Source organism: Ornithorhynchus anatinus, chromosome 13 (genome assembly GCF_004115215.2).
Source record: "Ornithorhynchus anatinus isolate Pmale09 chromosome 13, mOrnAna1.pri.v4, whole genome shotgun sequence".
Taxonomy (NCBI): Eukaryota; Metazoa; Chordata; class Mammalia; order Monotremata; family Ornithorhynchidae; genus Ornithorhynchus; species Ornithorhynchus anatinus.
The window spans coordinates 10,663,622-10,679,186 of NC_041740.1; the positions used below are offsets into that span (position 1 = coordinate 10,663,622).

The window sequence follows — 15,565 nt, forward strand, 5'->3', positions numbered from 1 at the left end:
TTAAATACAGCTGGGGTGTGTTAGCTACACAACTGTTGTGCAAGGTCCATATAAAAAAAAGTCTCAAGGTGGCAGAGTTGGTCAGGTATTCGATTGGTTCGTGTATCACGCTTTAACACTGACAGTCGAAATGTCAAAAATCTCAAACAAATACTGACAGGCGAGGGAATCTTCATCTCTGTCTGTCTTTGTGAAGGAGGACCTCGGAAGATTTTTTTTTTTTTTTTTTTTTCCGTATTTTACAATCGATACAGTACAATGCCAGGTGAAAAAAGAGCCTTAATAAAGCATGCATCACCCATACCCCTGTATATGACCCCCCCACGAGAGAAGGCCACTTGCATAAGGCACCATTATTAAGGTCAACAGTGCATTAACAGCTAGAAAACCAGAAATTAGTCCTCAAGGCATAAATAAGAGAAAATTAGCTGCATGAGAAATCAGTTTCTAAGCTCTAGTGGTTTCATCCACCCAACAGAAATCGTATTTTCAGGTTCCATACCTACTGTAACGTTAGACCGATTGTATCGTAGCTGCTCTTTAAACGGGAATCAAAACTGCAGTCCTGATTAAAGAATGGAAAAGCATATAGTTCCCCAGAACCATGCAATACCTTGGTATTATAATGAAAAGTTATAATTGTGTTATATTTGTAAATACACAGCTTATACAATGGATTACAAATGAGCTCTGTAGCAAGTAAAACAAGCTACTTGACACATTGCACGTTTAATAGCTGCACCAGACACCAAAAGCTCCTCTCACGCAGGGAAGGGGGCTCCCCCCCTTACCCCCCAACCTCCACTCTGGGGTCCTGACTTCCCCACCCCCGCCCTCCATTTTTTTTTCCTTCTTTTTTTTTTTAATTATTTAAAAAAAAAAAAAAAAGGTGCCGGTCCACCCTCCCCCTCCCCCGCCCCCCCCGCCCCCGCCCCGGAAAATGATCGGTGGTCGCCCCATCTCACGGTATGTTTCTTACACGCATAACATTCAGACTCCGTTTTTTTTTCCTCCCCTCTTGCAGTTTACCGACTACAAGAACGACAACGAAAAGTGTGCCTCGGCATACGGTCATTAACAGATCCTCAACATACAGTCACCCAATCATTAACATTCTCAGTGCACATGCTCTCGGCAAAGGCTTAGGAGCCACTCGGAAGGTTGGGTGCCAGCGAACGAGTTCGGGAAACCCCGAACGTCACGCGCCACGGTCGCTCCGCCGCTTCTTACGTGACTTTATTAGCCCTCGATAGACCTTCCTAGAAAAGGCCCTGGAGGCAACTGGGTAGGGTGCAAAATGGCATGCTTTGGCTGGAACACGCATCCCTTCTTCCAAGGCCGGTTCAACCTCGAAGCTGCTTCGCCCACGGGATTCGCTTCCCGAACCCCTTCAGAGGTGCCTCTTCATGTGAAGGGCCAGGTGGTCGGACCTGGAAAAACACCTGCGGGGATCGAAAGCCAAGAGAGTCAGGACGACGACCGGGAGGGGACGGGCGCTCCTCCGCCCCCCCCCCCCCGCCCCCGGCCCCCACCGGGCCCCTTGCTTCCGTCGGCCTTCACGGGTGCCGTGCTCGGCTCCGTCGCGAGGCGACGCGGGGCACCTACGGGGCGCGGGGCACCGCATCGGGCGCCTGGGACGGCAGAGGAGAATTGGCGGCCGACACGCCGCCCGCCCTCGGGGGCTTCCGGTCGAGGGGACGCTACAGAAGTAGTCGCTGCCGGTGCACATGAGGGGAGGGTGAAATCAGGGGCCCGATGATAATGACGATAACGCTGGCGTCCGTCAAGCGCTTACTAGGTGCGGAGCACCGTTCCGAGCGCGAGGGTAGACACGGGGTGCTCAGGTCGTCCCACGCGGGGCTCACGGTCTTCGTCCCCGTTTTCCAGATGAGGTAACTGGGGCCCAGAGAAGGGAAGCGACTCGCCCACGGTCACCCGGCTGACAAGCGGCAGAGCCGGCATTCGAACCCACGACCTCCGACTCCCAAGCCCGGGCCCTTGCCACTGCGCCGCGCCGGCCCCTAAGGCGGGCTCCAAACGAAGTCTACTTTGGAAGTCACCCCCCGCGCGTTCGACGCTTCCATTCCCGAGTATGTTTCGTTAGAAGGAAGGGTAAAACCCGTCAGGCCTCTTCACCGAGTCGAGACCTGGGAAAGAACGGGGGTGATGACGTCCGGTAGAAGAGGAGAATCCTAACGAGTGAGTGTTTCTGATGATCGCGCTCGCCTCCTCCCCCGCGTCACTACTAACCTGCCTTTAGAAAAAAAAAAAAAAGAGAGAGGGGAGCTCTCATTCACATACCTGTCACAGTGAGTACATTTAAAAGGCTTGGCACCGGTGTGCTTTCTGAAGTGTCTGGTTAACTCATCACTTCTTGCAAAACGCCACTCACACCCTTCCCACGAGCATCTGTAAGGCTTTTCTCCTACGAGCGAAGCAAGCACATCGGAGGTTATCTGTAACGGCGACGGAGCGGAGGCGAACACCCATTCAAACGGAGAGGAGCCGTCCGTAACCCCGAGACCGACCCGGGGAGGAGCCTCGGGAAACGAGTCCCAAAACGCGCTCTCGAGGGACTTCCTACCGGGGGGGTGGGGACGGACGGACGGACGCCCCTGCCTCGGCTCCACGCGGTTCACGGTAACGGTCCTCCGCGTGAGCGCCTATCGGGGGTCTCTGGCTAAAGAAGGACGCGCAAGTGGCGGCGAGAGGCGGGACGCGAAGCCTGTCGAGTGGCAGCTTCTTTCAGCTTGCCCAACTGGCATCAGCCCATCTGCCCGGCCCCCACACGTGAGCCTTTCCTTCTTCCTCCTCCGGAATGAGACCGCTCGCGGTCTCCTCTGAAGGCCCCGCGCTTCTCCGACGCCCAATCCCGCGCCCTCCCCTCTCGCGAGCCGAAATCTCCGGAGGAGCGACCTCTTGCCCGGCGCTCTCTTCTCGTAACCCCCTTCCCGTAGCGCGAGTTACGCGGGGCGAGAGTCTACCGCTAAACTAGCCCGGCTACCACCGACGCAGACCCGACCGCTACTTAAAATAACCCCGGATACGTAACGCCTGAAACCACCAGCGGTGACGGCCGCGGCTAAGGCGTACGCCGAGAGAGCCCTGCCGCCGGGCTGTAAAACCGAGCGGGCCTTTCGCGGAACGAGAAGCCGCCGCGGACAAAAGGCAGGAGACAAAAAGGCCGCAGGCCGTCAGAAAGCCACCCGGTCCTCCGGAAACGGGCACGGGTTACTCGTCACCACCGCGTGGGGACGCGCCGGGTCCCCGACGGCGGGCTCCCGGGACCCTGCTTCCGACCAGAGGGGCCGGCCTACTCCCCGTCCGTCCGTCCGTCCGTCCGTCCGGGACCGAGGTCGGTCCCCCGTCCCCCATCGTCGAGGCGAAGCGAGAGACCGGAAACTGGGCTGCGGCTTCCCGGCCCCCCGTTTGAAAGCGTCCGCCTGGGCGACCGGCGTCCGGCCTTAAAGGACTCCCTTCTGAGCTTGGCCCGAGGCTCCAACTCGCTTGCGAAAAGAACGAGGGGGCGAGGTCTCGGGCGCCGGCGAGCCTCCGGTAGGACCGCGTGGTGTGCCGGGCGCCGACCCGACGCTTGTGAAACGGGATGACGCCGTGACCGTCGGGGTACTCCCCGCCGCCGGGCTCGTTCCCCGGTAGCCGCCGGGGCCCACTGACCTGTATGAGTGCGCTGATGTGCTTTCAGATGGGAGCTTTTGGTGTACACTTTCCTGCAGCCGTTGAAGTTACACCGGTGAATCCGCCTCCTGCCATCCGGAGAGGCGTCCCCGCCGCCCTTCTCCCCGCTCTTGCCCACAGTACCGGAACGAATCTTACCCGGCGAGTGCAGTTCGCCGGGGGTACAATTCCACAGTTGAGAGGAAGGTTCTTTGCTCAGCTCCGGAGAAGAGGGAGGGGTGGAAGTGACGGACGAACTCAGATTTCCCGAACTGGCTAAAACTTCGCCGATGGGGTCGGAGGTAAATTTCGTAGTGGGCGAGAGTTCCTCGGAGCTGTCCGACGACTCGCTGCCGACATCAGAATTCAAACTGTTGGTCTCTAAGCTCTGGCTGAAACTGTGGCCGATGGGAATGTCCTCTCTTGGACTGCAAGCAGCCTTCAGTTCGGATTCCTCCTTCTTCTCCCGAGCCAGAATGATTTTGGTCCACAGATCTTCCTGGCCGTCGAATTTGATCTCCGACGCCGACACGTAACAGGGTTCGCTCTGAAGGTACCGTTCCAGCTCTAAGCACGTCTACACGGGACGAAAATGAAAGAGAGGGACAGAGGAATCAGATCTCCTCGAAACGTAGGACCGCGGCAAATCTCCAAAGGCACGCGAGAAGGGAAAACCGCGAAAACGGAAGACAGAACGAGCCACGTCACCCAGAACCCGGAGATCTCTCGAAACGAAGAGATCGCTGACGACGGGAGTCGAACCTCTAGCGACGACGGGGCGACCGTTCCGAAACAGAGCTTAGAACGCGCAAACCCGCCTTAGCCCGCCCCGACATTCGGACCCGGGACTCAAGCGAGCGACGATCACCAAGTCGATCTCGTCGTCGTCGCCGCCGTTTCGACAGACACCTCCGAGAAACCCAACCCAGACAGAACACACGACACCCCCAACGGGTTCAATCACGTCATCTCGCGTTAGAAAGGACGGTCTCTCTTAATAAAGTTTCCAAAAAAAAAAAAAACCATCCGTCCCACACACACGCGGGCGCGCGCGCGCACACCCTCGAGGAGTACAAGGGCCGCACTGCGCGCATTGTGGTCTGACAGGCCGTTAAAGCCGGAGAGCCACGGCGGAGCACCAGACCACATTCTGGTACGGTAGCTGAGGGGGGGGGGAAAAAAAAAAAGAGAGAAAAAAAACCGAAACGACAACAACAACAACCACCAAAAAATCTCTATTCGGGGACATCGATGGAGTTGCAGATAACCACCCATTTCCTGCATCTGAAAACTGCAACCTACAAGACTTTCAAAGAATGTCGTCTTCAAGCGCCACGGCGTGCACGCCACGGAACTTTACTTCTTACGGCGGTCAGAGCAAACAGGAGGAACTTCAGCAACGGGAGGGGAAAAAATAACAACGATAATAATAATAATAATAATAATAAAAAAAAAAGTTCCATAATAGCACCGGGCTACCGGAAAGGATGCGAAAGGGGAAATGGCTCTCGGGTCCTGCCGGGAGTCCACAGTGAACGAGAACTTTATCTACTGGCCAAGAGTACAACCGTATGAGTCATCGCTCTATTTCTTTCACGCGATGCCAAAGGAGACTTCCTTTTAAAATTCTGACCGCCAGCCAAGAAAGTACTCTGTTCAAATATACATGCAATGTGACATGTACGAGCCTCCCTCCCCGCCCCCCCCCCCCCGCCCGCCCGCCCCGCAACCAACCTTTCGAGTGGCTACAACTGCAGTGCTCAGCATCCCCTCTCCCCACCATTTCAAACTTTCTAGCCACTGGAAAAAAAACAAAAAAACGGTAGGAGAGATTTTAGAATCGAAACCGTTCCCCCGGTCGCTCTCATCCCCACCAGGATCGGTCGCCAGCGCGTCCGCGCCGGGCCGGGCCGGGCCGCGCGTCGGGTTTCGGGACCGGACGCTCCGTCCTCGCCTCCCGGAGCCCGGGCGGGGCCTCTCGTCCGACGCCACGCGTCTCTCCGGCCACCCGCCCCGCGGAGGCCCGGCGGCGGACACCCGGGCCCACCCGCCCCGGTCCCGTCCCGTCCCTCGGGCGAGCGGCCGGGGGAAGACGGACCGACCTCCCTCCATCTTCCGCCTGGGCCTCCCCGACCCCGTCGGCGGACATCTAAGCGGGGGACCGTCTCGGAACCGTCGGCGGGGGACCGGACGGCGTCCCGTCGCTCCCCCGAGGGAGGGGGCGGGAGCCCCCGCGGATCGAGATGCCCGTCGGACTTCGCTAACCCGGCCGATCCGAGCCCTCCATCGCGTAGACGGGCGCCGGGGACCAGGCCGAAGCGCTCCGCGCGTCGAAGGCCGCCGGCGGCCGACGCTCCGCCCGGAGCCCGGCCGTCCGAGGGAGACCGCTCGGATGGGTTCCGACCGCGTCCCGTCCCGTGGGGCCGCCGCTCCGAGGAGCGGGAGGAGGAGGAGGAGGAGGAGGAATCAAGAAAGCGGGGAGAAGGGACAGGGACGGCGGACCGTCCCTGCGGCCGGCGGCGACGGCCGCGCTCCGCCTTCCGTCCGTCTGCAGGGAAAGGTCTCCGGTCTCTGCCCCGATCGGGGCCGTGGATCCGGTCGGGGGACGGGAAGGAGGAGAGGGGAAGACCAACCTGGGGGGTCGCCGGGGGGGGGGGGGGGGGGCGTCGGCCTCTCCAGATTTCGGGCAAGACGACGACGGCGGGCCGTCCGGTCGGGGATCCCCGGGAGGGCCAGCCGTTCAAATGGCTCAAGGAGAACCTCCCGGCTCCGGCTGCACCTCGGGCCCGGGCCCGCCGTCCTCCCCCGGTCCCCCGACCGACCGACGGTCGAAGCGACGGAGGGGCGGGGATGGGCTTGTCACCCGACTGACAGGTTCACCCGGTCGGGCAGGCAGATGTTGCCGGCGACTTGACCGGAGTCGACAGGTAGAGGCCGACGGTGGGGAACGGGGCACATCCGCCCCAATTCCCCCGGGGTCGGGGAGGTGGGGAAGAGGAAAACCAAACCGACAACCACAACGCTTCGAGAAGGACCGAGCCGGGCGGACTTTCCGCTAGCCGGGACCTCATCCGTCCGACGGGGACGGAGACCGGGGGGGGGGGGGGTCGCCTGGCGTGGGACGGACCCCCGGGTCTCCGGACAGCGGTCGGCCCGCAGCGAGCGCTCCCCGGACGGCCACGTTTATCTATCGGCAGCCGAGGCGAGTCGGGCCCGACAAGGGCCGGCGGCCGAGTCGGGCAGGCAACGCGGGCCGGGGGACGCGGCGGGGGATTCGGGCGCCGCCTCCCTCGGGCAAGGGGCGAGGCGGGCGGGCGGGCGGGCCGGCGAAAGGGGAGCCCCCTCCGCGGCCCCGGCGCCCCGCTTTCCCTGCCCCCCGTTTCCTCCCTCGGCTCGGCGGCCCGGTGCCTTCCAGCCGATCCTCCCCGCCCCGTTTACCTGTTGCCAGTATTCCTCCAGGGACGGCAGCGCGGAGAAGTAGCCCGTGTCGTGCACGATCTGGAGCTCCTGGAAGATGCTGCACATGGGGAGCACATCCATGGCGGGGCCGGGGCCGGGGCCGGGGCCGGGGCGGCGGCGGCGGAGGAGGAGGACGAGGAGGAGGACGAGGAGGACGAGGACGACGACGAGCAGGAGCGGCGGCGGCAGGAGCGGGAGGAGAAGGGCTGGCGGGCTCGGCGCCCCCCCCCCCGCCCGGCTCCCGGGACTCGGCTCCTGCACGGGAGGTGACGGTTCGCATGCAAACTGGGCGGGCCGGCGGGCTGGGGGGCGTCCGGCCTGGCGGAGACCCGCTCGGGAGCCGACACAATATTTGCAAACACTCGACTGACTGCAAACGTAACCCCTGCAAAACTTCCCTATTCAAAGCTCTTCTGGCAGCCTCTCCCCCCTCCCCCTTCTGCTCCCTCCTCCTCCTCCTCCTCCTCCTCCTCCTCCTCCTCCCGCCCCCTCCCTCCCGCTCCTCCTCCTCCCCCGCCCCTCGGCGCCACGTGACCCGGCCGGGGCGGCCGCCCAATGAACGCCCTCCCTCCGCCCGGCCCGGCCGCCTATGATGTCAGCGCCGCCCAATGGCCGCCCGCGACACGGGGTGGCCCCGCCTGGCGTGACCGGGCCCCTCCGTCTCGGCCGCGGCCATTGGTCCGATTCGAAATTCCTCCCGGCCCCATTGGCGGGCGGCCGGGCGGGCTATTTTTAGCGGCCTATATAAGGCGACGGCCGGCGGCCGGCCCGAGGAGTCGGTGCGGGGTCGGCGAGCCGGGCGCCGGGCTCCGGCCTCCGCCGGGTCTGGAGGGAGGGAGGGAGGGAGCGAGCGAGCGAGCGAGCGGGGCCGTTGGGCCGGCGGCGGGGCCCCGGGTGCGGAGCGGCGCGGATGCGGCCCCGGCCGCGGCGGCGGCGAGAGCGGCCCCGTCCTGCCCCCGTCCTTTGTTTGGCTCCTCGGAGCGCTCCGGGGGGGGGGGGGGCTGGGGGTGGGAGGGAGCCGCGCGCGCATGCGCCCTCGGCGGGGGCCCCCCGCCAGCGCCCTCGGCCGCCCCTAGTGGCGAACCGCTGTACTGCGCCCCGGAGCCCCCAGCGCCTTCATTCATTCATTCATTCATTCATTCACTCACTCACTCAGTCGGCACTGGGCATGTCTTAATAATGATAATAATAATAATAATAATGTTGGCGTTTGTTATGTGCAGAACACCGTTCTCAGCGCTGGGGTGATCATAATGAGGGTATCCGTTGGCCGAATTGGCCCTCCCGAGCGCTAAGGACAGTGCTCTGCCCACGGCGAGCGCTCAAGAGATGCCACGGCGTGAATTGGTTCAGCCCTTCCTGTGCGCGTGGCACTGTGCCGGGGTAATGAGAGTTGAACGTTGGTATTTCACTCAATAGTATTTATTGAGCCCTCGCCACGGGCAGAGCACGGTACCGAGCGCTTGGAGAAATCGGTAACAGAGACGGTCCCTGCCCTTTGACGGGCGCACGGTCTAATAGCGCTTGCTATGCGCAGAGCATGTTCTCGGCGCTGGGGTGATCGTGATAACGTTGGGATTTGTCAAGCGCCTTGCCACGTGCGGAGCGCTGTTCTCAGGGTCGCCGGGTTGTCCCACGTGAGGCTCGCGGTCTCCGTCCCCGTTTTACAGAGGAGGGAACGGAGGCAGCCAGAAGTGAAGCGAGCCGCCCGAGGTCACGCCTGCGGACGAGCGGCGGAGCCCGGGGTTTGGAACCCACGACCTCCCACTCCCCGGCCCGGGCTCTTTCCGCTGAGCCGCGCAAATGCTGTTGGTGTTTAAGCGCTCACCGTGTGCCGAGCGCCGTTCTGAGCGTTGGGGTAGATACGGGGTCGTCGGGTTGTCCCGGGTGAGGCTTACGGTCTTCATCCCTATTTTAATGATACTGACAGTGATTTTGGTATTTGTTTAGTGCTTACTATGTGCCGAACGCTGCTCTGAGCGCTGGGTGGATACAAGGTGATCGGGCCGTCCCGCGTGGGGCTCACGGTCTTAATGGTCAATTTACGGATGAGGGAACTGAGGCGCAGAGAAGGGAAGTGACTCGCCCGAGGTCACGCAGCGAAGTGGCAGAGCAGCGATTCGAACCCATGACCTCTGACTCCCAAGCCCGGGCCCTTTCCACCGAGGGCCACGCCAATGATACCGGTGTCGGTTAAGCGCTTTCTACGTGCGGAGCGCTCTTCTAAGCGCTGGGGTCGATAGATCGAGGGTCACCGGGTTAGGTTGTCCCCATTTGACGGATGAGGGAACTGAGGCGCCGAGAAGTGAAGTGACTCGCCCACAGTCACCCGGCTGACAAGCGGCAGAGGCGGGATTCGAACCCCCGACCTCCGACTCCCCAGCCCGGGCTCTTTCCACCGAGCCGCGCTGCTTCTCTGGGTTTGATCGAGCGCCTGCCACGTGCAGAGCACTGGACTGAGCGCTTGGAACGGACAGCTGGGCGACGGATAGACACCCTCCCCGCCCCCACCACGGGCTCGCGGTCTAGTGAAGCGGCGGGGGCTCGGTGGAAAGAGCCGGGGCTGGGGAGTCAGAGGTCGTGGGTTCGAATCCCGGCTCCGCCCCTCTGCCGTGGGACCTGGGGCAAGTCCCTTCACTTCTCTGGGCCTCAGTGACCTCATCTGGAAAAGAGGGGATTAAAAAATGTGGGACGATTTGGCTTTGCCCTGTATCCCCCCCCCCCGCGGCGCTTAGAACGGTGCCCAGCACGTAGTAAGCGCTTCGCCGATACCAACGTTATCATTATGAAGCCGGGGGAGACAGACAGCAAAGCGAAACGGAACGAAACTCGGGTACCCACCCGACACCATCCCCCCCTTTTCGTCTTTTTTCCACCTTTTTTTTTTTTTTGTGTCCTTCCCCCGGAGACCAAAGGAATTATTAGCGACGGAAGGAAGTTATCATTCAGTCCGTTGCGTATAGTGAGCGCCGACCGTGTGCAGAGCGCTGGACTAAGCGCTTGGAAAGTACAGTTCGGAAACAGAGACGATCCCTCCCCGACGATGGGTTTAGCGGTGGGAGGGGATCCTTTGCGGCGAAAGGGAATCGTGCGTACGTTCCGTCGTGTTTATTGAGCGCCTACTGTGCGCAGAGCACTGTACTGAGCGCTTGGAAAGTACAATTCGGCAGCAAATAGAGACAATCCCTGCCCCGCGACGGGCTGAGCGGTGGAAGGGAGTTGTTCGTTCGTTGAATTGTACTTATTGAGCGCTTCCCGTGTGCGGCGCACTGTACTGAGCGCTTGGGAAACTACAATTTGGCAAGAGATAGAGACGATCCCTGCCCGACGATAGGCTTAGCGGTGGACCAGTGGAAGGGAATGATTCGCAGTGTAAGGAAATTATTAATTCAGTCGTATTTATTGAGCGCTTAACGGTGTGCAGAGCACTGGTCTAAGCGCTTTGAAAGTTCAGTTCGGCAGCAGATCGAGACAATCCCTGCCTAACAACGGGTTTAGCGGCGCGGCAGTGGAAGGGGATCATTCTTTCCGTCGTATTTGAGCGCTTCCTGTGTGCGGAGCACTGTTCTGAGCGCTTGGAAAGTACGGTCTGGCAGCACATGGAGACAATCCCCGCCCGACGACGGGCTTAGCGGCGGAAGGGAATTATTAGCACCGCGTGCTTGTGTGGTTTTGGTTTCGTTGGGGTGTTTTTTGTTTTGTAACTCCAGAAACTCTCCCCCGGGAGCTTCGGAGAGTTACGTGCAGCCGGATAATGGGAAGGGAGGCAGGGCCCCGTGTTTTTAAGGGGGTTTGGTGGAAAAGAGGGAGGGAGGGACTGTGGGCAAGTCACTTGACTTCTCTGTGCCTCAGTTCCCTCATCTGTACAATGGGGATAAAGACGGCGAGCCCCACGTGGGACAACCCGTCTACCCCAGCGCTTAGAACGGTGCTCGGCACATAGTAAGCGCTTAACAAATACCAACATTATAGGGAGGTTGGCCTGCCGCTGCAGAGGTGTCACAGGCCCGCCGGACTGTGAGCTAGTTGCGGGCAGGGAACACCTTGTGCTCTCCCGAGTGCTGAGTGCGGCGCTTTGCGCACGGTACGTGTCGAGTAAATACGGTTAATAAAGCCCCAGCGCGGGGCAACCCTTTGACGGCGCGTCTACCCCGGCACCTGAAACGGCGCTCGGCATACAGTAGGCGCGTAACGGATACCGTTATCGTTCATTCATTCGATCGATCGTATCTACAGAGCGATTACTGCGCGCAGAGCACGCTTGGAAAGTCCGGCCGGAGGGGGGGAAGGCTCTCGCTCCAGCGGGGGTGAGGTCACGTGGCAAAAAGATGACGGGGCAACATCGTCAGGGGATCGACTTCATCGAAGGGGTCGAAGGGTGGGTGTTCATTTTTTTAAAAAGACGGCCCCCTCCCCAGGTCACCGACGAGTCGAAAAGGTAACGTCCCCATCCGCTTGGAGCGACTTAACAAGTTCAGTCTGACTTCGCTGCTTCCCGGACTCTCCCGAAGATGAAAGCTCAAGGATGAGATTGCGGTTCGGGTTCCCGTCTTGAACAGAGCCCGGGAAAGCTTTAGGTGATTAAGTATCGAACAGATCCAGAAGCCACCCGCGTTCCACCGCTTGAGTTTTCGGGCTCTTCGGCGACTGGCGGTTTCAGGCGCCTGGGCTCGAGGTCGGTTTGAACGCTCCGCTCGGGCGCAGAATCGCCATCGTTGCCATAGTAGAGCAGCAGCGTGGCTCAGTGGAGAGGGCCCAGGCTTCGGAGTCGGAGGTCGTGGGTTCGAATGCCGGCTCTACCGCTTGTCGGCTGTGTGAGCCTCACGTGGGACAACCTGATGACCCCGTATCTACGCCAGTGCTTACAACAGTGCTCGGCGCCTAGTAAGCGCTTAACAAATACCAACACACACACACACACACACACACACACGAAAAAATCGCCGCGTGACTCAAGAATCAGAAGAGCCGGTGAAAGAAATTTTAGGTCTGCCGGGCCTAACGCTGGGGTTTTAAATACGCTATTTGTTGTAAAATGCCCACTGATTTATAGGAGCCAAAAAAAGGGTGGTTTTGGGAAGGCATTCTCTGACTTCAGAACGGCTTCGAATCCGGAAGCCGACCCATCATGCGGTTGTTCTCTTCGTCCTAAGGGAATGCCTACGTTTACAGCTCGGAAAATCGAATCTAAGTTTCTGTGTTTTGCAGTCCAACCCGTAAGAACTATTTGCTTATCAAGGGCAGAGCTCGTGCTCAAATAAAACCCTTCAAATCAGAAATGGGAGATTTCATTTTCCTTCCGTCTTTTCCCAGGCGCCCTTTTTCTTTTTTTTGAAAGCGTCGGACCTGCCAAGAGGTCCGTGTCTGACTCCTGAGGAAGCGATTCTCCGTCAGGCGTTGACTAGGCTATGCCGGAGCGTCCTGCCGGAAGAAGTAGGAACCCGGGTCCCGAGGCTTCTCACCCGAGAACCTCCTGAACGGGATCGATGAGAGTGTTTCTCGTTTGCACAGCGCCACTTGTTTCCCCGTCATATCTGCCGGTTGTGTTTCCGCCGGGACGTGTCTGGGTTAACTTGGGCCCGCTCGGTCTCGTTAAAAGTTATGGAGCGCCTGGACTTGAGACCTCACCTCTCTGACCTAGGCCAGCTCCCGTCAGCGACAAAGAAAGGACTGGGTTCCACATCCCAGGCGACCCACCAGATTCAGACCCTCGTAAAACCGTCTTCCCGAGCGCGGTGCTCTGGACGCAGTAAGCGCTCAGGAAATCCGAGCGAATGAATGAACGTTGAGACGGAGACGCGGTGAAACGCCCCAACGGTGTGTGGTTTAGGTTCGAGGGGAGCCAGTGAGGTTCGCGGGGGTGTAGAGGGAAAAGCAAGGGACGGGAGAAGGTCCGCTCCCAACTGAGGATGAATTAAGGGCTGAATCCGGGGCGCGGCACTCAGTAGGTGCGCGTCAGATGTTATCGATGAGAATGACGAAGGTATTTAAGCGCTTACTCTGTGTCAAGCGCCGCTCCGAGCGCTGAGGTAAACAAACGAGCCGATCAGGGAGGACGGTCCCTGTCCCCCGGGGGGGCTCGCTGTCCTTGTCCCCATTTTTTAGAGATGAGGCAGCTGAGGCGCAGAAAGGTGAAGTGACTTGCCCAAGGTCCCAGAGCAGACGCGTATCAGGGCCGGGATTAGGACCCAGATCCTTCTGACTCCCAGACCTGTGCTCGATCGCCTAGGCCAAGCTCCTTCGTTCGTGGTGAGGTTGCGGCTTGGAATTCCTTCCCTCTCGGTATCGGACAGTCGGGCATCCTCCCCACCTTCACCATCCTCCTCCGAGCCCACCTCCAAGAAGCCTTCCCTCACTCCCCGGCCACAACAAGCTCACGGTCCGGAGGGGGAGAGACGTGAATATAAATAGTGACGATCTAGTGGGAGACCGAAAATCGATTTATTGATGACCTCTTTCCCTTAGGTTGTTGAGACTCATAAAAGAATGTCTAATTATTGAATTTGAATGATTATCTGGTCTTTTTCACCCAGCCTTCCTGGCAAAATCATTTTAGAACACCGTAGCGGTATTCAAGGGCTCGCTTGGTGCCAAGCGATGTGCTAAGCAATAAGGTGGCTAGAAGAGACAGCCCCTCTCCCCGACGGGGCTCACGGTCTAGAGGGGCGGGGAGGTACGCTTCCCCAAGTTCCTCCGGGAACATAACTTTCCTGCCTAACGTTACACGTGGGGGAAATGAGTTGAGCTGCTTTTCTTGACGCTCTCTTTCTCAAGAGGGCAACTAGAGGTCTGCGTGACGGCAGGGTAGGGGTTACCCGTCCGTGGCGAGAAGGCAGAGAGAGGAGCCTGGCTGGGCCTCTTCCTCGTCCCGGTCCCCGAGGCCGGGCTGGGGTGGATCGTTGCCCGCCTCGAGGCAGGATGGAGCGTGGTGGGAGCCGTCTGTGGCTTCGCCCGGCTCCCCGGGAGGACGGTCGCCTCGGCCGCGCTTCGGAGGCTCCCCCGTGCTTAGCCCACAGGCCACGCGTGGAGTCCCCCAGGCCCGCCTGGCTCCACGGCGGGAAGCGCTGGACTCCGTTGCGAGCCGTGGGCGCCTTTAGGGATGGGGTGGGAAAATCCCGCCGGTAGGCCGGACTGGCGTTGCCCTCTAGACCTTTGGCTCCTTGCGGGCGGGGATCGTGGCTCCCGACTCTATCGTGCGGCGCTCTCCCCGGCACTTGGTCCGGTAAGCGCCCGAGAAATGCCATTGGTTGTCCGTTGCTGCGGCCCCCGTTTCATCCAGCGGCCCTGGGGGCCCTTGGCCGGCGGAGATCGCCGAGTGAATCTCCGTCCGGCTCGGGGCCCGTGAGGCGCCGTGAGCTGGGAAGGTGGGGAGCGTGATCGCTTCTGCCTCTAAATCCCCGCCACCCACCCCGTCCTGGCGAGGGTGGCCGGGGGGAGGTTGGTGCGGGGCCCCCCGGCCAGTGGCCGCGCGGTCCCCCGGCCCCTATAATTTTCCGCCCCCGAGGTAAGGGGGAGGCCTGGGCCAGCCCCCTCTGGTTTCGGGGGGGGGGCTGAGTCGGGGAGCCCCATATGGGACAGGGAGTGTGTCCGATCTGATAGTCTTGTATCTAGCCCAGGGCTTAGCACAGTGCTGGCTCTTTGTGAGCAGCTAACAAATAGCAAGGCCAGATGAGAAAGACGGTGGAGGGGATTTGCAGCCTCCTCGCTGACGGGCTCCGTCCCCAAATGACCCTGGACCACTGAATGTCAGTCGGTCAGTGGTATTTTCTGAGGACCTACTTGAGCGGGAAGCACGGAAGGAAGCTCTTGGGTGACGGGCGATCGAGAGACGACAGACGCTGCCTGCCTTCAGAGAATTTCCCATCCACGGGAGGAGGTGGACCAACGAGAGTTGTTTCTCTGTAGCGAAAGCGGGAGAAAGAACAAAGGTATAACGGGAAGTAGCACGAATACGTCAGGATAAAGTGGCTGAATAAATAATTGACTGTAACAGTAGAAATGTACTTAGGTGCCAAAGTGCTGAGAGGGAAATGAAATACCTAAGTGCATAACGGGAGCAGGTCACGTGCAGGAGCGGTGAGTATTTCTCTGTGCGCTGCTGAAACCCGGAGAGGATGTTCTCTAAGGGTTAACCGATCGATCGGCAATATATCACAATGCTCATGTTGGTGTTTGTTGAGCGCCTACTATGTGCAGAGCGCCGATCTAAGCGCTGGGGTAGATACAGGGTAATCGGGTTGTCCCACGTGAGGCTCACGATGAATCCCCCTTTTACAGATGAGGTAACTGAGGCACAGACTAGTGAAGTGACTCGCCCACAGGCACCCAGCTGACAAGTGGCAGAGCCGGGATTCGAACCCATGACCTCCGACTCCCAAGCCCGGGCTCTTTCCACTGAGCCACACACGCCTCTCTTTGGGGTAGGGCGTTA

General features: G+C 60.1%; 1 protein-coding gene across 2 annotated transcripts; it reads right to left on the reverse strand.

Moving 5' to 3' along the window:
- Positions 1-1,215: 1,215 nt before the first annotated feature.
- On the reverse strand, positions 1,216-7,247 carry KLF6 (Kruppel like factor 6). 2 transcript variants are annotated; one of them, XM_029078442.2, is made up of 5 exons: positions 7,114-7,247; positions 5,410-5,475; positions 3,676-4,252; positions 2,302-2,425; positions 1,216-1,442 (listed from the first exon to the last, which is right to left on the reverse strand). In XM_029078442.2, exons 1-5 carry the CDS (start codon positions 7,213-7,215, stop codon positions 1,391-1,393), a joined length of 921 nt encoding a protein of 306 aa, XP_028934275.1. In that variant the 5' UTR covers positions 7,216-7,247; the 3' UTR covers positions 1,216-1,390. The 2 variants fall into 2 exon arrangements, with proteins under 2 accessions (XP_028934275.1, XP_028934276.1); XM_029078443.2 differs by lacking the exon at positions 5,410-5,475 and having other exon boundaries at positions 7,114-7,246.
- Between the last annotated feature and the right edge of the window lie 8,318 nt (positions 7,248-15,565).

Bases quoted from the DNA above. Each gene is read 5' to 3' on its own strand.
- KLF6 (XM_029078442.2), bottom strand. From the start codon at position 7,215: ATGGATGTGCTCCCCATGTGCAGCATCTTCCAGGAGCTCCAGATCGTG. The intron at 4,253-5,409 runs GTTGGTTGCGGG...CGTCCCGTGTAG, and splicing joins CAGTTGTAGCCACTCGAAAG to ACGTGCTTAGAGCTGGAACG. The intron at 1,443-2,301 runs GTATGTGAATGA...CGATCCCCGCAG, and splicing joins AAATGTACTCACTGTGACAG to GTGTTTTTCCAGGTCCGACC.